The 21,791-nt window shown below is 34.8% G+C and overlaps 1 protein-coding gene across 1 annotated transcript; it reads right to left on the bottom strand.

The window, feature by feature from the left end:
- Positions 1 to 1,581: 1,581 nt before the first annotated feature.
- On the bottom strand, positions 1,582 to 21,337 carry ZSWIM2 (zinc finger SWIM-type containing 2). Its single transcript, XM_087819405.1, is given in 10 exon segments — positions 1,582 to 2,220; positions 2,222 to 2,826; positions 4,131 to 4,284; positions 6,635 to 6,747; positions 7,145 to 7,229; positions 10,342 to 10,593; positions 11,632 to 11,842; positions 17,942 to 17,982; positions 19,978 to 20,054; positions 21,173 to 21,337. Coding segments are annotated over 10 exon segments (1,887 nt in total). The 3' UTR covers positions 1,582 to 2,036.
- Between the last annotated feature and the right edge of the window lie 454 nt (positions 21,338 to 21,791).

Genomic DNA, 21,791 nt, shown 5'->3' with positions numbered 1-21,791 from the left:
TTGTGAAATTTATTTTGTCTAATAAATAACAAACCAAATAACTATTTAACTTCCCCCACATTGAGTCACCCAATTCATATCCTCAACTCTTTCTGGGCAAAGCTTGTTCAGAAATTGTTACTCTTTTCCTGGCTGGGCGTGGCTCAGCGGTTGAGCATCAACCTAGGATCCAGGAGATTGGGGTTCAATTCCCAGTCAGGGCACATGCCCGGGTTACAGGCTCGATCCCCAGTTGGGGGCATGCAGGAGGTAGCCGATCAATGATGACTCTCTCATCAGTGATGTTTCAACTCTTTCTCTCTCCTCTCTCTGAAATCAACAGACACACACACACACACACATATATATATATAAAAGAAAAAAAAGAAATAGTTACTCTACTACTTGATGTGTACACTCTCCTTTGTAATCATGGGTGGAATATTTTGTGTATAGTACACTACTATAATAATAAAACTCAAATAATAATCCCAGAATCATCATTAATAAGTTTGGCTGGTATAGGAATAGTGTCTATATTATATCTTTTCTTTAACTGAACAATACATTTTACAGCATTATGGTTTTTCTCTACCAGCATCCTAATTATTATTGTTTTTTATAGCTCTTTCATGTTTGACTTTCCAGAGCATTTTCTATCCCTTTTTGAAGAATTCTTTTAAAAAGAAGAGCACAATATCTATTAGAAGATAAATAATATTTGAATAATTGGGAAATTATTTTGCAGTTTTCTTTACTCCACCTAACAACAAAAATAGGCCGATAAAATCCTGGATTGCTGACAAATATATCTGGCTCTCCATTTATATATCAGAAACAAGCCCACCTTTCCATTCATTTTTAAATGCAGCTCATGTTCTAATTAACTTTGTTAGTGTTTCTGAACTATATTTTAGTAATTATTTTCTTTTGTGATTACCCTTAATATAATTAATCTTTTCATTAAATTCAAACGCTATTTTCAAAGAACTTTCTCTGCTTGCTATCCTCATGATTTGTTTCATAGAACTATGTATATTCCGTGTGTGTTTTTCCTTGTTATAGATAATAAAAATCAATAAAATCATTAATGTTTTTAAAAAATTTGAAAAGCTACTGAGCAATAGAATTTAAAAGTAAGAATCTAAGGGTTATATTTTTCAAGTGAACATTTTAAAGCAGTAGTTAATTATTCTGGAAATAGAGCTGGTTTTATTTATTAATTTTTTAAAATCCTCACCCCAGGATATTTTTTCCATTGCTTTTCAGAGAGAGTGGAAGGGAGAGAAAGAGAGAGAGAGAAACATCGATGTGAGAGACACACATTGATTGGTTGCTTCCCACACCATGCCCTTGGTCACAATTGAACCCCGGGCCCTTCAGTCCATGGGCTGATGCTATAACCACTGAGTAAAACCAGCTAGGGCCAAATAGAGCTGGTTTAAAAAAATATAGATCCTTCAATATTGATTATATCAAGAAATTTGTTAGTATTGAAAAGTCATTATAAATGTGCATAGCTTATAGTATTATAGGCATATTTTATTTCATGTATAAGAAAACTACTTTAAGAAAAAACCACTACCATCTGGATTTTCTTACAGGTTTGTGGTGATTACTACTGTAAGGACATGCAAAAAATACACAAGTACGTAGAAAGAATCTCATTGTACGTTATCAAGTGGAATGTTTAAAAACAGTGATTCAATACAAGGTAAATCTATTTCCTTAATTTAAGTAATAATAATTATTTTAATCAGTGCAAAATCATATATAAAAGTTCAAAAAATTATTCATAATTCATAACATTCTGAACACTCTGAACATACTCATCAAAACATCTAATGTTTTAAGTCTTATAAAGAGTGGGATAATTTCCTTTAAGTGTAGTTATTCATACACAAGTAGGCTAACTGACAACAGAAAATTTTATACCCATTTGTCAAGAGTATATAGTGTTTTTTTGGTGTGTGTGTGTGTTTTTATGCTCTACAAATAAAACATTTTATGTTCAATATCCAAATATTAAAAAATTCTGATGTTAGTCCAAAGTATATTCATAATTGAACTTCTTCCAATATTAAAGATAGCTCAGGACTTTTTTTATTTAAAGGGTGAGACACAGGCCTTCTTAGATGATGATATTTTTGTCTAATTTTCCCCATACAATTTTCATACCTTTCAGACAAACTAAATTTAGTTGTACCCCAACTGACAAGATTTAAATCTTCTGGAAGAATTTGATCTCCTGCTTTCCACTCTTATTTTATTACCAAGAATCTTCTTTAGACTGTGGTTAATATGGAAACATTTGGTCATCTTCTGGCTTTGATCAGTGCCATTTATATGTGGGCTCTCAGTTCCAGTGGGACATATAATATTCTCGTGAGCAATAGAAGGAAGAAATGTTTGAGGTGATATTTTCCCAAAGGATCCATTGGGTAAATCATGAAAATACCTGGGGAAATGTTGCCTAATTTTATATTCATAGAGTAATTTTCTTGAATTTGAGTCATCTAAATTGATAGAGTATAGATCATCTATTGTTATTTTCTGGTAAGTATCTGTGGAACTTTGAGGTGTCTTTAACTTTTCACAATTATGTTGATGGATGCCAGGCAAAATTCCAAGTCTATTTTGTTTTAAGACTAATCCAGTACCAGGAATAAAAAGTCCTGGTTCTTCCTGCTTTGCTAGAGGAATGATCTCTGTGTTTGAAACAGAGTGATGCTGGCGTTCACTCACTGCTGTGTCTTTCCAGATTAAAGGATTATATATAACTTGTCCATCAACAGGGCATGAATTGCTCTTGTGTAATAACCAACTGTCAATGCATTTCCTATGAAACTTAAGAAAAAAGGTTTTGTTAATTAGGGGTATAATTATCTTGTTTATAATGTATATTATCTATGTAAATTTTCCTGTTTCATTATTGTGTTACTATTAAAACTAGCAAAAATAAAAGGTAATTATAATTTATCAAGTTTTAGAAAAATATTTTGAAGAGGTTCTCTTAAAAATGTAATTGGTTATGGGTTATACACTTCTAGAAAATAAAACAGAAAACTATTATAAATGTGGCATAACTTATAGTATGATAGTATTATATCCTTTTTCAACATTAAAATGGAAAGCCTACTATGGATATTATTTTTGTAATTTTGTTTAAAACTACTTATTCAAACCATTAATTTTACTGTTTCTAATGAATGACAATTATTAAATAATACAGTCATAACCAACAATAGTTGAAAATTGATCTGATGATGGTAAGATATAAAATAAATCACATTCTTGGGAGGAAAACTATCAGACATTTCAAGTAAGGGTGACTCTATAACTATAAATGTTTATTTATTGAAACATTTTCATTTCACTAATTTGTACTTCTTACTCCCTTCACCTTTTTCTCCTAGTGCACCAACCTTCCTCCTCTCTGGCAACTATCAGTCTGTTCTCTATATCTATGAGTGTGTTTCTATAGTGGTAGTTACAAAATTGTCATGGGGATATAAAGTACAGCATAGGGAATATAGTCAATAATATTGTAATAACTCTATGGTGCCAGGTGGGTACTGGAAATAGCAAGGGGGGAGACACTTTGTAAAGTATATGATTGTCTAATCGCTATGCTACATACCTAAAACTAATACAAAACAATACTGAATGTAAACTGTAACTGAAAAATAAAATTAAAAAAATGAAAAGTTTATTTCAGAAAAAACCTGGTTACCAACTACACAGTGATCAAGCAACATTAGACTTTGATTTCAGTGAGTTCTAAAATAATAATTAACTATGTCAAATGAAGCATCTGTTTCACCCAAATAATCACAAAAATACATTGAAAAGTTAGTATTCTATAAGCTTTCCCTTTTTACAGATAACTAAAGTAGATAAAAGAATCTAACTTAAAGGGCCATTTTATCTTTCCTAGGAAGTATAAACAGAAAGAGTCCTAATCAACAGGAAGCCATTCTTAGGAGGCAAAACTGCCTTTTCAATAGTCCGCTGCAGCTCCTCCTCATATACTATTCATTTTGAACACTTTTACATAATACAACTACAAAGTGAAAGGAGAGACTTTACTTGTCAATTTATTTCTGAAAACCGGACCCAAGGGAAAGCCAAAGTGAAATGATGTAACCTACCTTGTGAGAACACGGGAGCAATCTTGCATATTGACCATGACAAAACGCCTTCAAACAAAGTCGACACTGGTAGCCTGGAGCAAGCAGCTTACTATTCTTTGTCATCATTAAGAGAGGCAGTGACTTTACCACGTGTTTTGGTGTGTAAACCTGGCTGAATGAGAATAAGCAGAGATGAATGTTCATATATGACTTCAGATCAAGAAGTTATCAGAAGCACAGGTAATAACCTCCACATAAAAATGCTTATAAATGCAATGTTTTCTTGAACTGAAGATAATAAATCTCATACATTATAAAGTTAAAAAAATCTATTGTATTGATCCTGAACAAGATGGATTGAACTTTAACATCAACTTCATAAAGAACAAAATTTAGTCATTTCAAATAAAAATACTAACCTGAATTTTTTTGATTTGTGCTTTTTAATGTCAATGAAACCAAAAGAGAATTTTGATGAGAACCATATACTCAATTATTTTGGTCTGAGCCAACATTTAGGCATTTTTTTTTCTTTTAGAAAAATACAACCCAATTTACTCTACCATCTGGTAGGAAGTAAGGTGCACAGTAAGCCACATTAAATATTCCAGGCCACTGTGATAAATTGGTACATCAGAATCTATGAGGAAACTTATTTCCCTTGGGGTATATGCTTACTACATCAGTATTGTTAGACCATGTTTATGTGGCTCTAAAAGCACCAAGCCCATTTTTGTACCCAAAGTCACAACTAACATAACTAAGATCCTACAATGTAAAGTAACTGCTATTTGATGCCATTAGCAACTGATAAAACAGATAAAATAAATCTGTAAAAAGAAAGGCATGGATGCATGGAATAGACGGACAGGTCTCAGAGGAGGGGTGAGGGGATGGGAAGAAATTAACCAAATAATTTATATGCATATAGGCATAGCTCATGGACAAAGGCAATAGTGTGGTGAAGGCCTGGGGGGGGGGGCTGAATGGAGGGGAGCAAAGAGGGGGGGATAGAGGACATCTATAATACTGTTAAAAATAAATAATAAAATAAAAACAAAATCTTGGTTAAAAGGTTAGATGCACTCCTATTATTCAAAAGTCATTCAGAACAAACTTCAAATATATCCTTCAGGAAAGCTTACACTGCTCATTACTCTGTAGGTATACTTTTATCATGCTACAGAAACTGCTTTTACCAAAGACATCTAATTGTCAACTAAAAAATAAACCTGTATACTTTTATTATTTTAGGCTGTTAACCACTCTTTTTAATCTTGAAACTCTCTCCTTTTATTATACTTTCTCTGCCTAAAATGTCCTTCTACCTCTAATGTTCTCTGGCCTCCCCCAACAAATCTCTTAAACTCTTAGTTATACAATACATCATTCTAATGGGTTGAAGTGTGATATCTAGCCAGGGCCAAGGGAAAAGGAGACAGAGTCTCTGTTGAGGCTCATTTTATACCTACAGGCATAAAATGCTTCACAAGAGCTGTGGTCTCTAAAGTGTGTGAAGTATTCACAGAGCATAGGCTAAATGTATTCAATGGGTTGGATATACACGGTGTCCCCCAAAATATATACACACTTTAACAGCTGATAGCTCAATTTTGAAAATGATATGTATTTTAATAAACACTGCCTTTATAATTATTTAAAGTGTGTCTTTACATTTTTTGGAGATACCCTATATGCATATATATCTGAACAAGCACAATTTTTGTTTGGTTAATTCACTGAAATTATGATTTAAACGTTATTTCAATTTTATCCTATCCTTCAAAAATTATCTTTTGTATATATTTTACAATGCACCAAATATGTTAATAAAAACCAGCAACTTTAATTTTTTTTAATTGACAAGGAGTATGGCAAAAGGTCTGGAGGCCTGTCTATTAGTAAACAGTCCAATCTATGTTCTGAAATACAATCAATCTGCTCAGCACTCTTCCTCCAAGAGGGGGGAGTAGAGGGGGAATGATGCAGAAAAGACTTCCTTCCCCATACAGGCCAATTACTTCAAAGCAAATCTCAAATCATCCTGTATTTTTTCTTTATATAATTTGTCAGTTTTAATTTTACATTTATTAAGATGATTATTTAATTATTGAGGAAACTGCTATTTCTCTAATACCTAGTGCAGCCTCTGGTAGAATTACTAATGATGGACATTATTTGAATATTTATTGTGTGTATTAACTCATTTCATATTCACAAAATTCCTGTGAGGTTGGCTTTATAATTATTCCCATTTTAAAAATGAAGAAAATGTGGCATTGAGAAATGATGTAACTTAGCCCCAAAGTCATATAGCCAGCTAATGGTTGTGCTAGGACTGGATTTAGGCAATCTGACTCCAGAGCCTTGCTTGTCACTGGCATACCATAATGTCATCTATGATATAATAAGTGCTCAATACATATTTATTGAATAAAGGAATGAATGAAACTTATCAAACTGAAAAATTATATAAATATCTCAAGTCCTACAAGAAATGTAAATTTCACAGAGAATCTCACCCTTGCTTTTCTTGAAAATGTGGTATCTTTTCTTCTATGTCATTTTTATTATCTGTATATTTTACAATTTCATCTGCCTTTTTTTCTAGTGATTTCCACCTTTGATTTCTCTTCTGTAACAGGTAAAAAATGTTACTTTGCAAATCATAATAATTTTTATTTTGTGAATTAAAATTAATAGGCTTCATATTAGTAACATAATGTAATTAAGTCAATTTGTAATGTTGAGATCTTTTTAAAAATGAATTTTCAAATTTGATGGTTGCCCTTATGATTTATGTATAATGTTATCATGTTGTTACTGTGCTGGATTTTACAAATCACAAATATAAAAACTGATTATCTTGTACATCCCTATAGAAAAGAGTTTTCCAAAAATTATCGTCTTTGATTTCTATTAAAACTCATTTAACTTTATTCCAGAGTGTTATCTATTATTATTTTCAGATTTATTTTACTTAAATTTACAATAGGACAAACACTACATGAAATTCAGGATAAATACTGTACCTCACGAAATATAAATGAGTGAGAACAATGGCAGCAGCTATCAAAACATTCCTGGCATAAGTGATATTCTATACATTGGGTACACCTAAAAATGCAAAACATACAAACAAAAATCCAATTATTTTGATGATTTTGGATGAAAAATTCTGGCCGAAGTTTCCTGGGAAATATGCAGATATGACAAGGCCCATCTTAAATGTCTCGCCTTGTATTAATTTCCTATTGCTACTATAACAATTTGCACAAATTTAGCAGCTTAAACAATACTACTTTTTATTGTTTTAAAGATAGAAGTCTGACATGGTTCTCAGTGGACTAAAATCAAGGGGTTTGTAAGGTTGCATTTCTTTTTGGATGCTCTAGAGAGATGCCTTTCCTTGTCCTTTCCATCTTCTAGAGGCTGCCCACCTTCCTTAGCTTAGCATTATTTCCTTCAACTTCAAAGCAAGCAATGCAGCATCTCTATGCCTTTCTTCCACAGTCACATTTCCCTCTGATTCTCTTCTTTGTTTCCCTTTCCACTGTTAAGAATCCCTGGGATTATAGTGGGCCCAGGCAATCCAGGATAATCTCTTTCAAGGTCAGATGATTAGCAACCATAATTCCATTTGCAATCTTAATTGCCCTATAACAGGGAAGCTAATATACAGGTTTTAGGCATAAGTATGTAGACATATTTGGGAGGGAATTATTTTGTCTACCACACATCCCTTCTATGATGCCTTCCTGAAGGACCTTAGTTTTCATTTATCACTTTATCTAAATTGTCATAGACTCTACAGCCTCTTAGATGGTCTATCATTTGATTATCCAGTGTTTTCAATTGCTTCATGAATGCTAGAGTTATACTTAGCAGAATATTTCTTGAAAACAGGAATTGTATTATATTCTCTCTCTTCACAAAATGGAAAGGAGCATATATAAAAAAAGTTTTTAATAAAAACTACTGACAAATTTAAAACAAACTTCACTTTCCACAAAAGCTCAATCTCAAATTTATACCATTTACAAAAATATTGCTATGGCAGAGAATTTTAATTTACTTGTAGCAATATTCACCAACAAAATAATATTCTGAGCAAATAAACTTATCTTTTTACTCAAGTCACCTAAGATTTAGAAGACTATTTCCATGAGAAATTTGGGAAAATATGTCTTTCAGACATCTTCGAAGCAGCAAGTGCTAATTTATTCATTATTACTATTTATACACACAGGGAGGATTCTTAATAATTAACATTAATCAGAGGAATGGCGCAGTTAATGCATCAAATTATGCTGGGCTAGCAAAAGTTAAGCATTTCTACATTTTCACATATCTATGATATTTTTGGAATTAACTTCTTAAAAGATAAGTAGCTATGTTGTAAAACTCTAAGAAGGAACTGCAAAGCTTTCCAGTTTATCTTGTCTCCTACTCAATCTGTTCCAAAAACTACTGGAAACATTTTTTTAGGGCAATGGCTAAAATGTTAATATTTGAGGGAATGGAAGGTGGTCAGTTAAAAATGTTAGAAATACATTCTTTAATTTGTAAAGGAGGATTAATACAGAGATGAATAATTGTGAGCCAAACCCACAGAGAAGTTACTCTCAAAGGGGAGTGCAGAGCAGCAGACAGGGAGCAGAGCAGTGGAGGTGCCTGTATTGAGGGACAGTAGGAAGAATCATCTGTAAGAGCAGAAAGAGCAGTCAGAAAGCTCAGAGTGACAGAGGAGTGCTCAGTTACTGACCAAATACGCAAAAGGGAGATTTAAAATCACCTACTGGAACCACCCATTAGCCATTTGAGGAACACATGGCTAGAAGGACTGAGAATTTTACACTGTGGCTTTCATTTGTCCTTGTGCCCTACAGCTGTTCCACCCAACTCCTTTTTTCACCTGCAATTTTAGCTCATTGTTCTTATCCACTCTTCTGGAAAATATTTAAATCGTCCAAATAATGGCTGCTAATACCAAATATCAAGTCTCCTTTTTCTAGAACCCTTTAAACCAGCATTTCTAAAACTAGCTGAACACCTGCTGCTAAACCTTTATAAACATTCTGCCTTCTTAAGTGAAAATGCTCCTGTGGAGCCTTCTCAGGCCAGCTGCTTCCCAATAAGGACTTTTAAAAAAAGATGTTTTATTGATTTCAGAGAGAGAGAGAGAGAGAAACATCAATGAGAGTGCGGAACATCGATCAGCTGCCTCCTGCATAACCCCCACTGGGGACTGAACCTGCAGTCCAGGCCTGTGCCCTGGCTGAGAATCCAAAGAGCAACCTTTCAGGGCACTGGACGATGCCCAACCAACTGAGCCACACCAGCCAGGGCAAGGACTTTCACTAATGGTACTCCAGCTAATTTTCTTCTATGTGACACACAGAGAAAACAAAGGACTAAAAGTTCAAAGAAGAAAAGCTGGGTGGATAAAAAGTTTTATGATTTTATAAGAGGGTTTAAAAAATATATTAATTGGAATCATAATGTAATTCCAGGAAGACTGAAAAGTAAACTGATGCATTTCAGTAAAAATTTAAGCTTGAAATAAAATATTTCTTTTTAACATACAGTTAACCTAAAATTTTACTTAAGAAAGCACAATTTTGAAAGCAGACCAATTAACTGACGTTTTATGTGGCAACTGGGGGAAAGTTTGGGGATTACTTACGAAAGTAATGTAAGTTGTTTTCTCTAATAAGTATCTTGTGGAGGTATAAGACACAAAGGAAAACAAAATAATGTACTCACAGCAATTTGGAATAGGGGAACTCATTAAATATTCACTCAATACCCCTCTGACTCAATCCTATGAGTTTTTGGCAATGATCTCTTTGGTGGTTCAAAGGTAGTTACAGCGGGTGAGAAGTCTGTTTAGCAGGGCTCTGAGCTTGGAAGTTCACATAGAACAAATCAACAAAGCCTGTGCCCAGAAGTTCCAAGACAGGACACTACAGACTCTCAATCTAGACTGGAGTACAAAGTCAATACCTTGGTGTAAGTGAAGAAAATAAAACAACTGAAGTTCTGAAGTACTGGGCTGACATAAATCACCAGTCTGGAAGTCCCAAATAAATGGCTATCAATTAAGGAAAACACACTATATAAAGGAGGAGAGGAAGAAGACAGGCTAGATGACTGGTACTCTAATGCTCAAAGTTCCCTAAAGTTAAAAAAGGAAATACTTGCTCATAATTTTACTGCTGACACTTACTTATAACACTTCCCTTCAATTGGAAACTGTTTACAGTTATTACAGGGAATTCCAAGTTGTCTGTCCAGTGGCTCTCTCTCAGCTACGGTCCCAAGTCTGCTGGAGTTTTTGAATTCCTCCAGAATAAGTTTCAATGGTGCAAAGTCTTCCCTACACAGAGGACATTTCAGCATAGAAGTGTTTGATACTGTATCCTGATACTTAGCTAAGATCTTCATGCATTTTATATGAACATTATTGCCACAGCCAAACCTGTTAGACATAAAATTAGATTACCATTGTATATGCAAAGTTATATATATGCATATAAATAACATTTTTGGTGCTACCATCTTTATTTCCCAGAAAAATAGATTCTGATTTTCCAGCTATAACTTGATTACACACATTAACACATACCCTATCTTCTTGTATCTTTCTATAATCTTTAATTTACTACATCAGAATTCCAAGCAAATTTCCCCCATTCCAATGAAATGATGCTAAAAAATGTTTGCAGTAGTAAACTATTTTTCATTTGTAAAGTGGGAATGCATACAGTCTTAACTAAAAAGAAGAACATTATAACAATAATTATTACTTTTTAAATAAAAGCATCACTGAGAGCAGGGGCGTTACCTTATTTTTCTAGAAATCACACAATATGTGGTAGCACCCAATAAATACTACTGAGAGAAATAATATTTTGGGAAATAATAAAAGTATACAATAGCAGTCATGTGAAAAACTACAATGTGGATTAAAATTTCGGCAAATGATCAGGAGGAAAAAAAAGGAATGAAAAAGTTCAATAGCGAGCAGTTGCCCAAATTTTCCAAGTCCAACTGCCTTGAAGAATGGTTGACTATGACTCTCAATAAACATTTGTGTGAAATTCTGAATTATTTAAAAATAGAGCTCTGAAAAACTGAAAAGAACTTAAAGTTTAAAGTAAAATAAAAGAACTTAAAGTTTAAAGTAAAATCTTTACTTTCAGAAAACTCTTCATAACTATTCTAAACCATGGCATTTATTCATGTGTTAAAACAAAAATGTAAAAATTATTCTACTGTAATAAACTTAAAGTGAAAAGGAGATAAAGTAGAATTAGGTTTTAATTTTCACCCTTTAAAATGAAGCACAGATATATTTAGAGGAGAGTAGGACCTCCCACAACATATATGTTAGGAAACAAAAGAAGACCAATGAAACATAATTGTTTAAATTTACATTGTCCATCAACATGTCTCAGAATCAATTAGAAGCATATTAAATTAGAATTTTTTCATAAGTTTTATATGAAAAAATCACCTGCAAAAGGTGATAGGAAGCTTTTTCTCTAAAAGTACTTCTTGACAAATAGAGCAGATGTCATCTGAACCAATTTCCTTCTGTTTAATGTATCCATCTTCTTCAATACGTAAATTTTGGTCATTTGCTGTTTTTTGGGGAGTTTGAATTTGATTTCTTCCCCCAAGCAAGTCATTGATTTGTCCTTCCACGAGACCTAACTGCAAAGCATCTAGTAAAAAATTCCACAGTATTAAAATTCAGTAGTAAAATTCGATACACAAAAATGTAACAATTTGTGCTAAAGTTAGTATTTTCTTTCAAGCATCAGAAAGACAGTTTTGGTTGAATTATTACACTCACCTTTACCACTTCTTTGTACTCCTTTCAGAGACAAATGGTCAGACAAGAGTAGTTTATAAAAAGAATGGAAATTACCTCATTTTTCTTACTAGAGTCAGTGCAACTAGTGCATTATAAGGGTTTTGGGTTAGTTTTTTTGATAGTGTCCATTCTTGGATTGTTGTTATAGTTATGTCTTACATTTTCATCTGTTCACTTTTCCATAAACAAGTATTTTATTTATTTTAAAATATATATCTTTATTGATTTCAGAGAGAGGAAAGGAGAGGAAGAGAGACAGAAATATCAATGATGAGAGAGTCACTGATCAAGCCCACAACCTGGGAATGTGCCCTGACCGGAAATCGAACCACCATTGCCTGGATCCTAGGCCGACGCTCAACCGCTGAGCCACACCCGGCCGGGCAACAAGTATTTTATCAACATTCAGGAATATTTAAAGAAATGGAACATGGATCCATAAAGGGAAAGTAGGGATATTTGAGTAATACCAATGTAATTAGTATGTGCTAAGTGAATAAATAATAGGACAGCAAGACTCAGTTGTGTCAGTTTTCTTGTCTCAGTTTTATGCCCCTAAAAGAGTGTTTTGGTAATCACATCCTTTGCAGTTTTGGTAAATATTCCTCAGGACAATCTAATAGAAACTATACTGACTGTACCCACAGGATATGCATTCTTTGAATTCTGAATTTTCTCCATCCTGCTGTGCTGATAAGAGATTGTATTCTAAGTGCATGTGGTTTTGATCAGGGCATCCTAGATTCCTTTATTCCCTGGACAATCCCTACGCTTCTTTCCCTTTCCCTTTCCCTCTCCTAAACATGCCGTAATTTAAATGCCAGCTATTATTGGCTCCATTGAGATCTGATATTCATTTTATACATTCTTTAATACATATAGATTAAAATCATTTGCAAGATAATGAAAAAGCTCCATTTCCTGGAAACTCTCAATTAAACACTGAAAACACCCGTTACATTTCAATACAGGAATCTCTGTTCCTTGTCTGAGGTGGGGCGCCAGGTGGAATGCAGGAGGCATCATACTTTAATTAACCATTACTTTGGAGGATTAGGGCTATTTGTCACAGAGACACAGCGACATCTGCTCCCTAAATACATGGGGAGGAAAATGAAGAACAGAAGATTGCGCTTTTGGGAACAAAGTTTCTGCAAGTCAGAAGAAATGCTGAAGCATAATATTCACAAGAGAAGCTGACCATACATTGTTCTACATGGTATAACATGAATTGGAGGAAAAAAGGGAGAAACAAACTCATCTGACATTAATTAGGAAAAATTAATGTATGCGACTATGAAAAAAATTCTTATATAGAGAAGAGCAAGGCAGCTAGCCTTATCAGATGTCACATTGTATTACAAAAACAATGACTAACAGAACTAACTAAATAATAGCCTTTATGAGGCAAGGATGAAAAGAAGCAGTATTCATTAACTGTTCCTGAGATAACTGGGTAGCAAGAGGGGGAAAATTTAATTAGTTCAAACCAAATAGTAACCTCCAACTGATACCAACACAAGCGCACATGGATGTCATAGTAAAGAATAAAAATGAAATAAAAAAACTATTCATCGACACAATGGAAGGACACCTTTCAAAGTATTGAAGCTACATGCATGGAGGGTAAAAATGGTCAGATTTAACAACTCAAAAAAATCCATATGTATAATAAAATTTAATTAAGCCACATAAAAATTATGACATTAGGAAAATCGTTGTAAAGAGGGATAATCCCTAGACTTAGAAAGTGTTTGTAGTTTTATCCCAATAAATAAGTAGCCAAAGTTCACACAATTCACACATGAAGTACAAATAGAAAAAGAGGCAATGGAGGACATTCAATTTCATTAACATCAAAGAAAGATGAGTTAAAATAAGAGTGAGGTGCAGACAGAATAAAACGTAATGGATGAGCAATAATAAATGATAGAATGTTATGTTTTAATTGCTTATGCTGTTTCTTTTTGTATTTATAAAAGTTATATCAAGGCACCCTAAATTGTCTCTGTTAGATGTATGGGGACAATGGAAATAATTTTCTTCTTTAATTTACTAGGTCTGAATATATTACTATGAACCTTGTATCTGATATTTTTCCCCCACTTTGTGTAAGTCTTTTTTCCAATATTATAGAAATATCATTACCATTTCAAAATATTTCTGTGTATTTTTAATTATTTTCTTTGGAGACTTAAGTATGTTGTTTATGTCTTTCATTACATGCTTAAGTAACATGGTTAAATGTGCCCCCAAAACAAACAGAACTAGCAGAAAGTCGATATATTGCCAAAATCATAAATCAGCAAAAGTATTTTAAATATAATTTGCAATACATATAAGTAACATAATTAAAAGTATTAATACTTAAAAAACAAAAACAAAACAGAACCCAAACTTATAGATACAAGTGAGAAAAATGGATGAAGGTGATCAAAAGGTACAAACTTCCAGTTATAAAATAGATAAGTTATGGTGATTATAGCTAATAATACTGTATTTACACTTGAAAGTTGCTAAGAGAGTAGATCTTAAAATTTTTCATCACAAGAAAAAGAAATTGTAATTATGTGTGGTAACATGTTAACTAGACTTACTGTGGTAATCATTTCTCAATATTATAAATATCGAATCATTATGTTGTACACCCAAAATTAATGTAATGTTAAATGTCAATTATATCTCAATAAAAATGAATACTTTTACTCCAATATCCTATTAATTAGACTTTAGGCTGAAGAAATAATTGAAAGAAGAAAAAGCTTCATTTACAAAGAAAATAACAAGTAGAAACAAAAAGCAGTACCCAGAATTCCCATAGGCTACTGGGTATGCATAAATACAAAGTCGAAAAGATAGAAAATAAGTTTATTATGTATTTGTGGTGAGAATTTCAAAAACTTTCCTTTAGCCCAGCTGGGCGTGGCTCAGCGGTTGAGCGTCAGTCAACCTAGGATCCAGGCAATGGGGGTTCAATTACCGGTCAGGGCACATGTCCGGGTTGCGGGCTTGATCCCCAGTCGGGGGTGTGCAGGAGGCAGCTGATCAATGACTCTCTCATCATTGATGTTTCTATCTCTCTCTCTCTCTCCCCCTCTCCTTTCCTCTCTCTGAAATCAATAAAGATATATTAAAAAAACCCCAAAACTTTCCTTTAATAGTTTTTATTTTATCCATAAATATTTAATTTAAAAAGGAACAGATGGCATTTATAGACATTTAGAAGAAACTATTAGGTGATAAAACTAGGTTTTGCTGGGAAATAATTTGTTGGGTGATGGGAAAGAATATTTACTATTCAAAAACTGATATAAGATTCCTCCTTATTCATCTTTGTAGGTCTTCAAAAATAAAAATGAGTACCAAGTTTCTGACATGCAACCAACCCTACGGTGCAAATAATTGTTCCAGATTTGTTTAGGAAAAAATCTATGAATGATTTTCAAAACACTCCTCCTTCTTTACCAGTAACAGCCTCCTCCATACTTTTGTATATACTTTACATAATCTTAATGAGTAACTTTACAGCTTTCTTTGGGTTCTCTTAATTTTCATGCATGTTTGTTTTAGCTTTCATTTAAATGATAAATTTCAAGGTCATTAAGACTTCTACTTTCTTCAAATACTTCTGCACAAAGAATTTGCTCATTGTTGCCTAATTAAACCTTCTTTTAAGTACAGGAGATATGAAACATCTAGTTTAGTAGGAAATATAAATTCTCAAAATAAATATATAGGATTAATTTTAAACATTCAAAAAAATTCCCTACTGTGCACTGATATTTATAACAAGAAAAAGACATGGTTTCTGCTTTAAAGAATTATGAAGAATCACACAATATAAATATATTGATTTATATGAAATTGCTATTTTTATAGATTAAAAAAATCTAAATATTCACAATTAATGATTCAATTTATAAAAGCCACGTAGCAGAGCTTCTGAATAATATGCAGTACAATAAGTATTTGTTGAAAAATGGATAGAGCTGCACTGTCCAAAATGGTAGCCATTAGTCATATGTGGCTATAGAGCACTTGAAATGTGGCTAGTGTGACTGAAAAACTGAATTTTTAATTTTGTTTTGTTAAATGTAAGTGGGTAACTGATCATTTATAGTTATTGGAAAATTTATAAGTATATTTGTAATAAACTGGGTATTATGTGAATCTATTTTTCAACTGAATATCTTATGAAGTCTAAATGAGATCTCAAGCATTCCAATGAAAATGTAGTTTCTGAATTGACATGTTGTAAGTGTCAAGTACACACTAGATTTTGAAGACAGTATGAAAAAACATTAAGGTATCTCATAATGTTTATATCGATTACATGTTGACATGATAATATTTTGATGTACTAGGTCAAAATAAATTATTAAAATTAACATCCTCTGTTTCTTTTTTTAAATACTAAATAGGGTTACTAGAAAGTTACGTATGTGTTCTGGCCGGTGTGGCTCAGTGGTTGAGCATCAACCCATGAACCAAGAGGTCACTGGTTCGATTCCCGGTCAGGGCACATGCTCAGGTTGTGGGCTCAATATCCAGTAGGGGGTGGCAGGAGGCAGCTGATTGATGTTTCTCTCTCATCAATGTTTCTATCTCTCTATCCTACTCCCTTCTTCTTTCTCTAAAAAATCAATAAAAACACATTAAAAAAAAAAAGAAAATTACATATGTGGCTCACGTTATATTACTCTTGGACAGGCCTACCATAGAAGGCTTGTGAAAATAATTCAGAAAATAGCGTAGAGAACAACTAACACGTTAGAGAGGATGTGAACATTTAACTTCAGTTGTATAAAATGGAGAAACAGAGGAGAAAACAAATACGTATCAAATCATATGACCGAATCATTGTATATGAAGGGATTGGGACAGAGGATGAAGTAGAGAGCAAGTGACATTTCAGAAAGAACTTTTTGTCTCTAGTATGAAGGAGGAAGCAACAAAGTGAAGGTGCTGGAAAGAAGGAGACAATAAAGAAGAGCAGCAACAGCTAATGGAGGTTGAACAAGGGTGAGACTGAGGATGGAGTGGTAAGAACACTGAGAAGTAGGCAGGACGTCAACATAAACAGCATTTGTTTATTACAGTCGTACTGAGTATATGCGAGAAGATGGGAGAGGATAAGTAAAGCAGAATCCCAAGGTTTCTAGCTTTGGACAATAAAGGAACAACATGTGAAGTAGGGCATACAAGAAGGAAATCTAGTATTTAAAATGCCTTTGGGACCTCCAAAATCCCACTTCTGGGATTATATCTCAAGAACCCCAAAACACTAATTTGAAAGAATATATGCACCCCTATGTTCATTGCAGTGTTATTTACAATAGCTAAAATTTGGAAGCAGCCCAAGTGCCCATCAGTAGATGAGTGGATCAAAAGCTGTGGTACATTTACACCATGGAATAGTACTTGTCCATAAAAAAGAAGGAAATCTTACCTTTTGTGACAGCATGGATGAACCTGGAGAGTACTATGCTAAGTGAAATAAGCCAGTCAGATTTTTTTTATCCACTCATCTGCTCATGAGCACTTGGGCTGTTTCCAGATCTTAGCTATTGTAAATAACGCTGCAATGAACATAGGGGTGCATATATTCTTTCTGATTGGTGTTTTGGGATTCTTAGGATATATTCCCAGAATTGGGATCGCTGGGTCAAAAGGCTGTTCTATTTTTAATTTTTCTCATAATTAAAATCCTTTAGATACAGAAACTACTGTGAATCTTTGATTAGAACAGCTGAATATGGCATATAAAGTTAGACTTTTTTTATTAAATAGAAAGAAAAATGTTCCAACTGTCTTAAGTGTAACAAACTGGGCTACAGATAGTCAGATTGTCTAGAAAAATAATTGTCTAAATTGAGGATATGTCTAAATACAAATTATTAAGTTTTTTAACTTCAAAATAGTTTTTTAGAAAGCACATACAACTTACATTCATGATTCCTTGGAAGCTTGAATTTTTTCAACAAGACCCTAGTATTCACAAGCAGAAAAACAAAATAACAAATAACAAAATAAACATTTCTGATATAACCTCAAAAGATACTTCATTTTAATTTTAGAATAGGAATGGCATTATAGAATTTATACTGCTGAATATATAGGGATAAACTTAAAATTCTCACCAGTTTTCTGTTATAATAGCAGTTAAATTTATATTTTAAAATAGGCATATGTGAGAAAAAGTATGATAAATGGTAATAAAAGACATTTACAGTAAAGAAACTTGCCATACAGAGTCCATGTATTTCTTCATGACATAAAGTTCTTCACGGAGAGAGATTAGTGAGGGAATTTAGGTATTCATAGTACTTCCTTTAACTTTCCCAGACTCCTACTCCTGGAAATGCAGTGATTTTCTAGAGTTCCAAATGACCGTTTTCCTACATAAACCATTACAATGTATGACAGAAAAACTATTTTCAAAATCACCAGTTAAAATGGAATACAGCTACTTTTAAAAAATGGGAAATACAGTCCGGCCAGGCTTGGCTCAGCGGTTGAGCGTCGACCTAGGATCCAGGTGATCGGGGTTCGATTCCTGGTCAGGGCACATGCCCGGGTTGTGGGCTCTATCAATGACTCTCTCATCATTGATGTTTCTCTTTCTCTCTCCCCCTCTCCTTTCCTCTCTCTGAAATCAATAAAGACATATTTAAAAAAAAAAAAAAGGGAAATACATATTAAATCCTTACTGAATATATTAAGTGTATTTTAGTATATTAAATACTTGGATTACATTCCCACCTAATTTACAGTTAATATAGAGCAAAAAATGAGTTATGTTACATAAATAACAGAATTCCCTTGCCCTGAGGAAGTTGGCATAACATAAAAATGGAAAAAAACCTATTTTAAGTATAATAAATAATAAAACCAGATAGCAAGTTTTTTTTGTTTTGTTTTTTTTTTAAATATATCTTTATTGATTTCAGAGAGAGGAAAGGAGAGGGAGAGAGAGATAGAAACATCAATGATGAGAGAGTTATTGATCAGCTGCCTAGCCCACAACCCAGGCATGTGCCCTGACCGGGAATCGAACCCTGATCGCCTGGATCCTAGGTCGATGCTCAACTGCTGAGCCACGCTCCGCCGGGCAGATAGCAAGTTTTGAAAGGACCATATTTTTATCTTTATGCTAACTACAGCAAATAACTTGTTAGGAGATGCTCAGTAAAAACTGATCAAAACAAAAATTTGGTAAATAAAAGCATTAGAAATAACAGATATTACACTGTTGTTTTTAACCTGTAAACAAAAGCATTAGAAATATGAAATACATGCTGTTTTCTTAATTTCCTGTTGCTATTTTTCCTCTCAAGGATCAATCACAAATTTTCTATAAGAATATAATTAATGCTTTGTTGATATAAGTATTGTAGTTAAACAAAATGCAGTTGAGTTAAACTAAATGGAAAAAATTTTTAATTTTATTTCTAGGATTCCTTTACAAATTGATTCTGACACTAGAGGAAAAATTTCAGATTTGATAGAATGACTCTTCAGTTAAGTCCTACTTCTATCTCAAAAGACTCATAGTCAACTGCTTCTTGAAAAGAGAGACAATGTACTAAAAAAACCCCCCCACATATATATAGTTATCAATGACGTTAACTATATATATAGTTATCAACAAACCACATAGTTATCAATGATGTGAATCAGGGAGTTTTTTCCTGTCCTATAAATTAGAGTTCATATTTGAACATAATGAGAATTGATTTTTTTTCTTATTAAAAACATAAACATTCAAAACATGTAGAGTTGATAGTATTTTTTCAACTTAAATCTTACTTTTCAGAATGAAATAAAATACCCTAAAGTATTTTGATAAGCTATGACCATTTTACCTTTATATTTTCCCAACACCAAATTTCTTTAATTTTGCACTACTCAAACCATGAAAAAGGCAAAACATGTAATACACTAAGATGTTCCTTTGTGGGAGATCATTTCAAAGTCACTTACCAGCATATATGCTTACAAAGTTCCCCTCCTTTCTGAAATGTGGAACAGTTACAAACATGAGGATTTCCTAGCAAAACCTTTAAAATAAAAATGCATACTTTTAAAAAAAACTCGTTAGTTGTTAGAGTGAAACTTAACAGATAATTAGATTAAAAGAGATTTCAAGAGGTAATTTAGGTGACTCTGAAAGGTTGAATATTATCTAGAGGGACATCTTAATTCTTGACACCAGTCTAATTTTTCACTTCCATATTCTTTGCCTTGGTCAACAACTTGCATTATCAATTAAGACTGTTTTTTAAATGACCTACACTCAAGCAAGTGACAAGAAATCTAATTTTAAAAGCTTAAAATGTATCTATAATTTTATTTTATTTTTTTGCTAAAAGGAAATTCAACCTTGCAGTGAAGCTAAAGACCCTAAAAAAAGATTTTGGGTTTATGTTTGTTTTGTGCAGTAGAATCGGTGTTTATTTAATTCTATTCAAAGAGACTAATTCACTATATTGGCTAAACATATTAAATGCGGTGTTGTAAGCAACAAAGTGATAAAAGGATGTAGTAAATAAGCGCAGGTTAGTAATCTGTAGTCAGCACTTAAAATGCGTAACACTGAATTAAAATTTTCCAGGTCAACTACTGGGAGGCAGCGCGGTGGCTGATTTTTGAGCGGGGAGAGTAGGCTATGCGACTTTCTGAAATCTCTGTGGTCTTTTAGCAAACTTAAGAAGAATTTTTATTCATAAAAGTCCTTCCAAGGCACCACCATGTAAATACTTTTTAAAAAAGGGTCTTATTAGCTTTAGAGTGACTCAAGAGCAAAGAAAACCCGATTTTCAGTATTTAGCAAATATAGACGGCACGCAGATGGACTGTAGAATTTTCACTGCGTTTCGGTTGCGGGCCCAGCGGCTGTAACGGGTCCCCGGGCGCGGGAACCGCAAACGCCGCGGAGCCAAGCGAGTGGCGGCGCTTTCCCACGCCCCGAGGTCAAAGGGCATCCCCCGGCGGGCGCCGGACGCCACCTGGGGCCCTAAGCCCGGGTAATGAAACGTTTCTCATCGCCGCCACCACGCCCTCCGCAGTGCGCTCATCCCCAGGGTCTGCAGCACCGCCGCGGGGCGCGGCCGCGCGTGGCCCGGGACCGGCGGGGTCAGGGCGCCGGGAGCGGGGGACCGGGCGGGGCGGTCGTTACTCGGAAATCGCGGTACTCCGGCTCCTCCTCCCTCAGCAGGAAGCCCGTGGGGCCGGTCTCTCGCAGGAGGTAGATACTGCCTCTCAGCGCCTGTTGTTGTCGCCCTCGCAGGCGGTGGCTCAAGTGTCTTCGCCTCTTAGCGGCCCGGGAGCCTCGGCCGAGCATCCCCTGGCTGCGGGCGGGCGTTGGCGCCCCGGCCAGGCCGTCGCAGCCGCCCGCCGTCCCCGACGACCGCGCGCCCGCCGTTGCCTAGGTGACGGCGGTAGCGACCCGCTGCGTCCCGGCGTGCCTTGCGCCGAGCCCGGGCGGGAGGCCGAGGTGCGCGTGGGTGTGGATTCCGCCGCTCGCGCCCGCCTCCGCTGCCTCCAGGAGCGCGGCCCGGGCTGAGGAGAGTGTCTGCCTGCCCACTGGCCGATTTGAACGCTGGCGGCGAGGGCACGGCCGTCGGGCCGCTCGCGCTCCTTCCTCCGCTTCCTCGCGGGCAGGGCTCGAACTGCGTGAGGACGGGCGCACCACCCGGGTGCGGTTCGAGCTCTGGATGGTAAAGTCAGGCTGTTTATTCCGTGTCGGGAAGCCCGCGCCGATCGCTACGGGCAGCAGTGGCCCTCAGACATTTCCC

Source organism: Miniopterus natalensis, chromosome 8, assembly GCF_054644295.1.
Source record: "Miniopterus natalensis isolate mMinNat1 chromosome 8, mMinNat1.hap1, whole genome shotgun sequence".
Classification (NCBI taxonomy): Eukaryota; Metazoa; Chordata; class Mammalia; order Chiroptera; family Miniopteridae; genus Miniopterus; species Miniopterus natalensis.
This window is presented reverse-complemented; position numbering and strand designations above follow the sequence as displayed.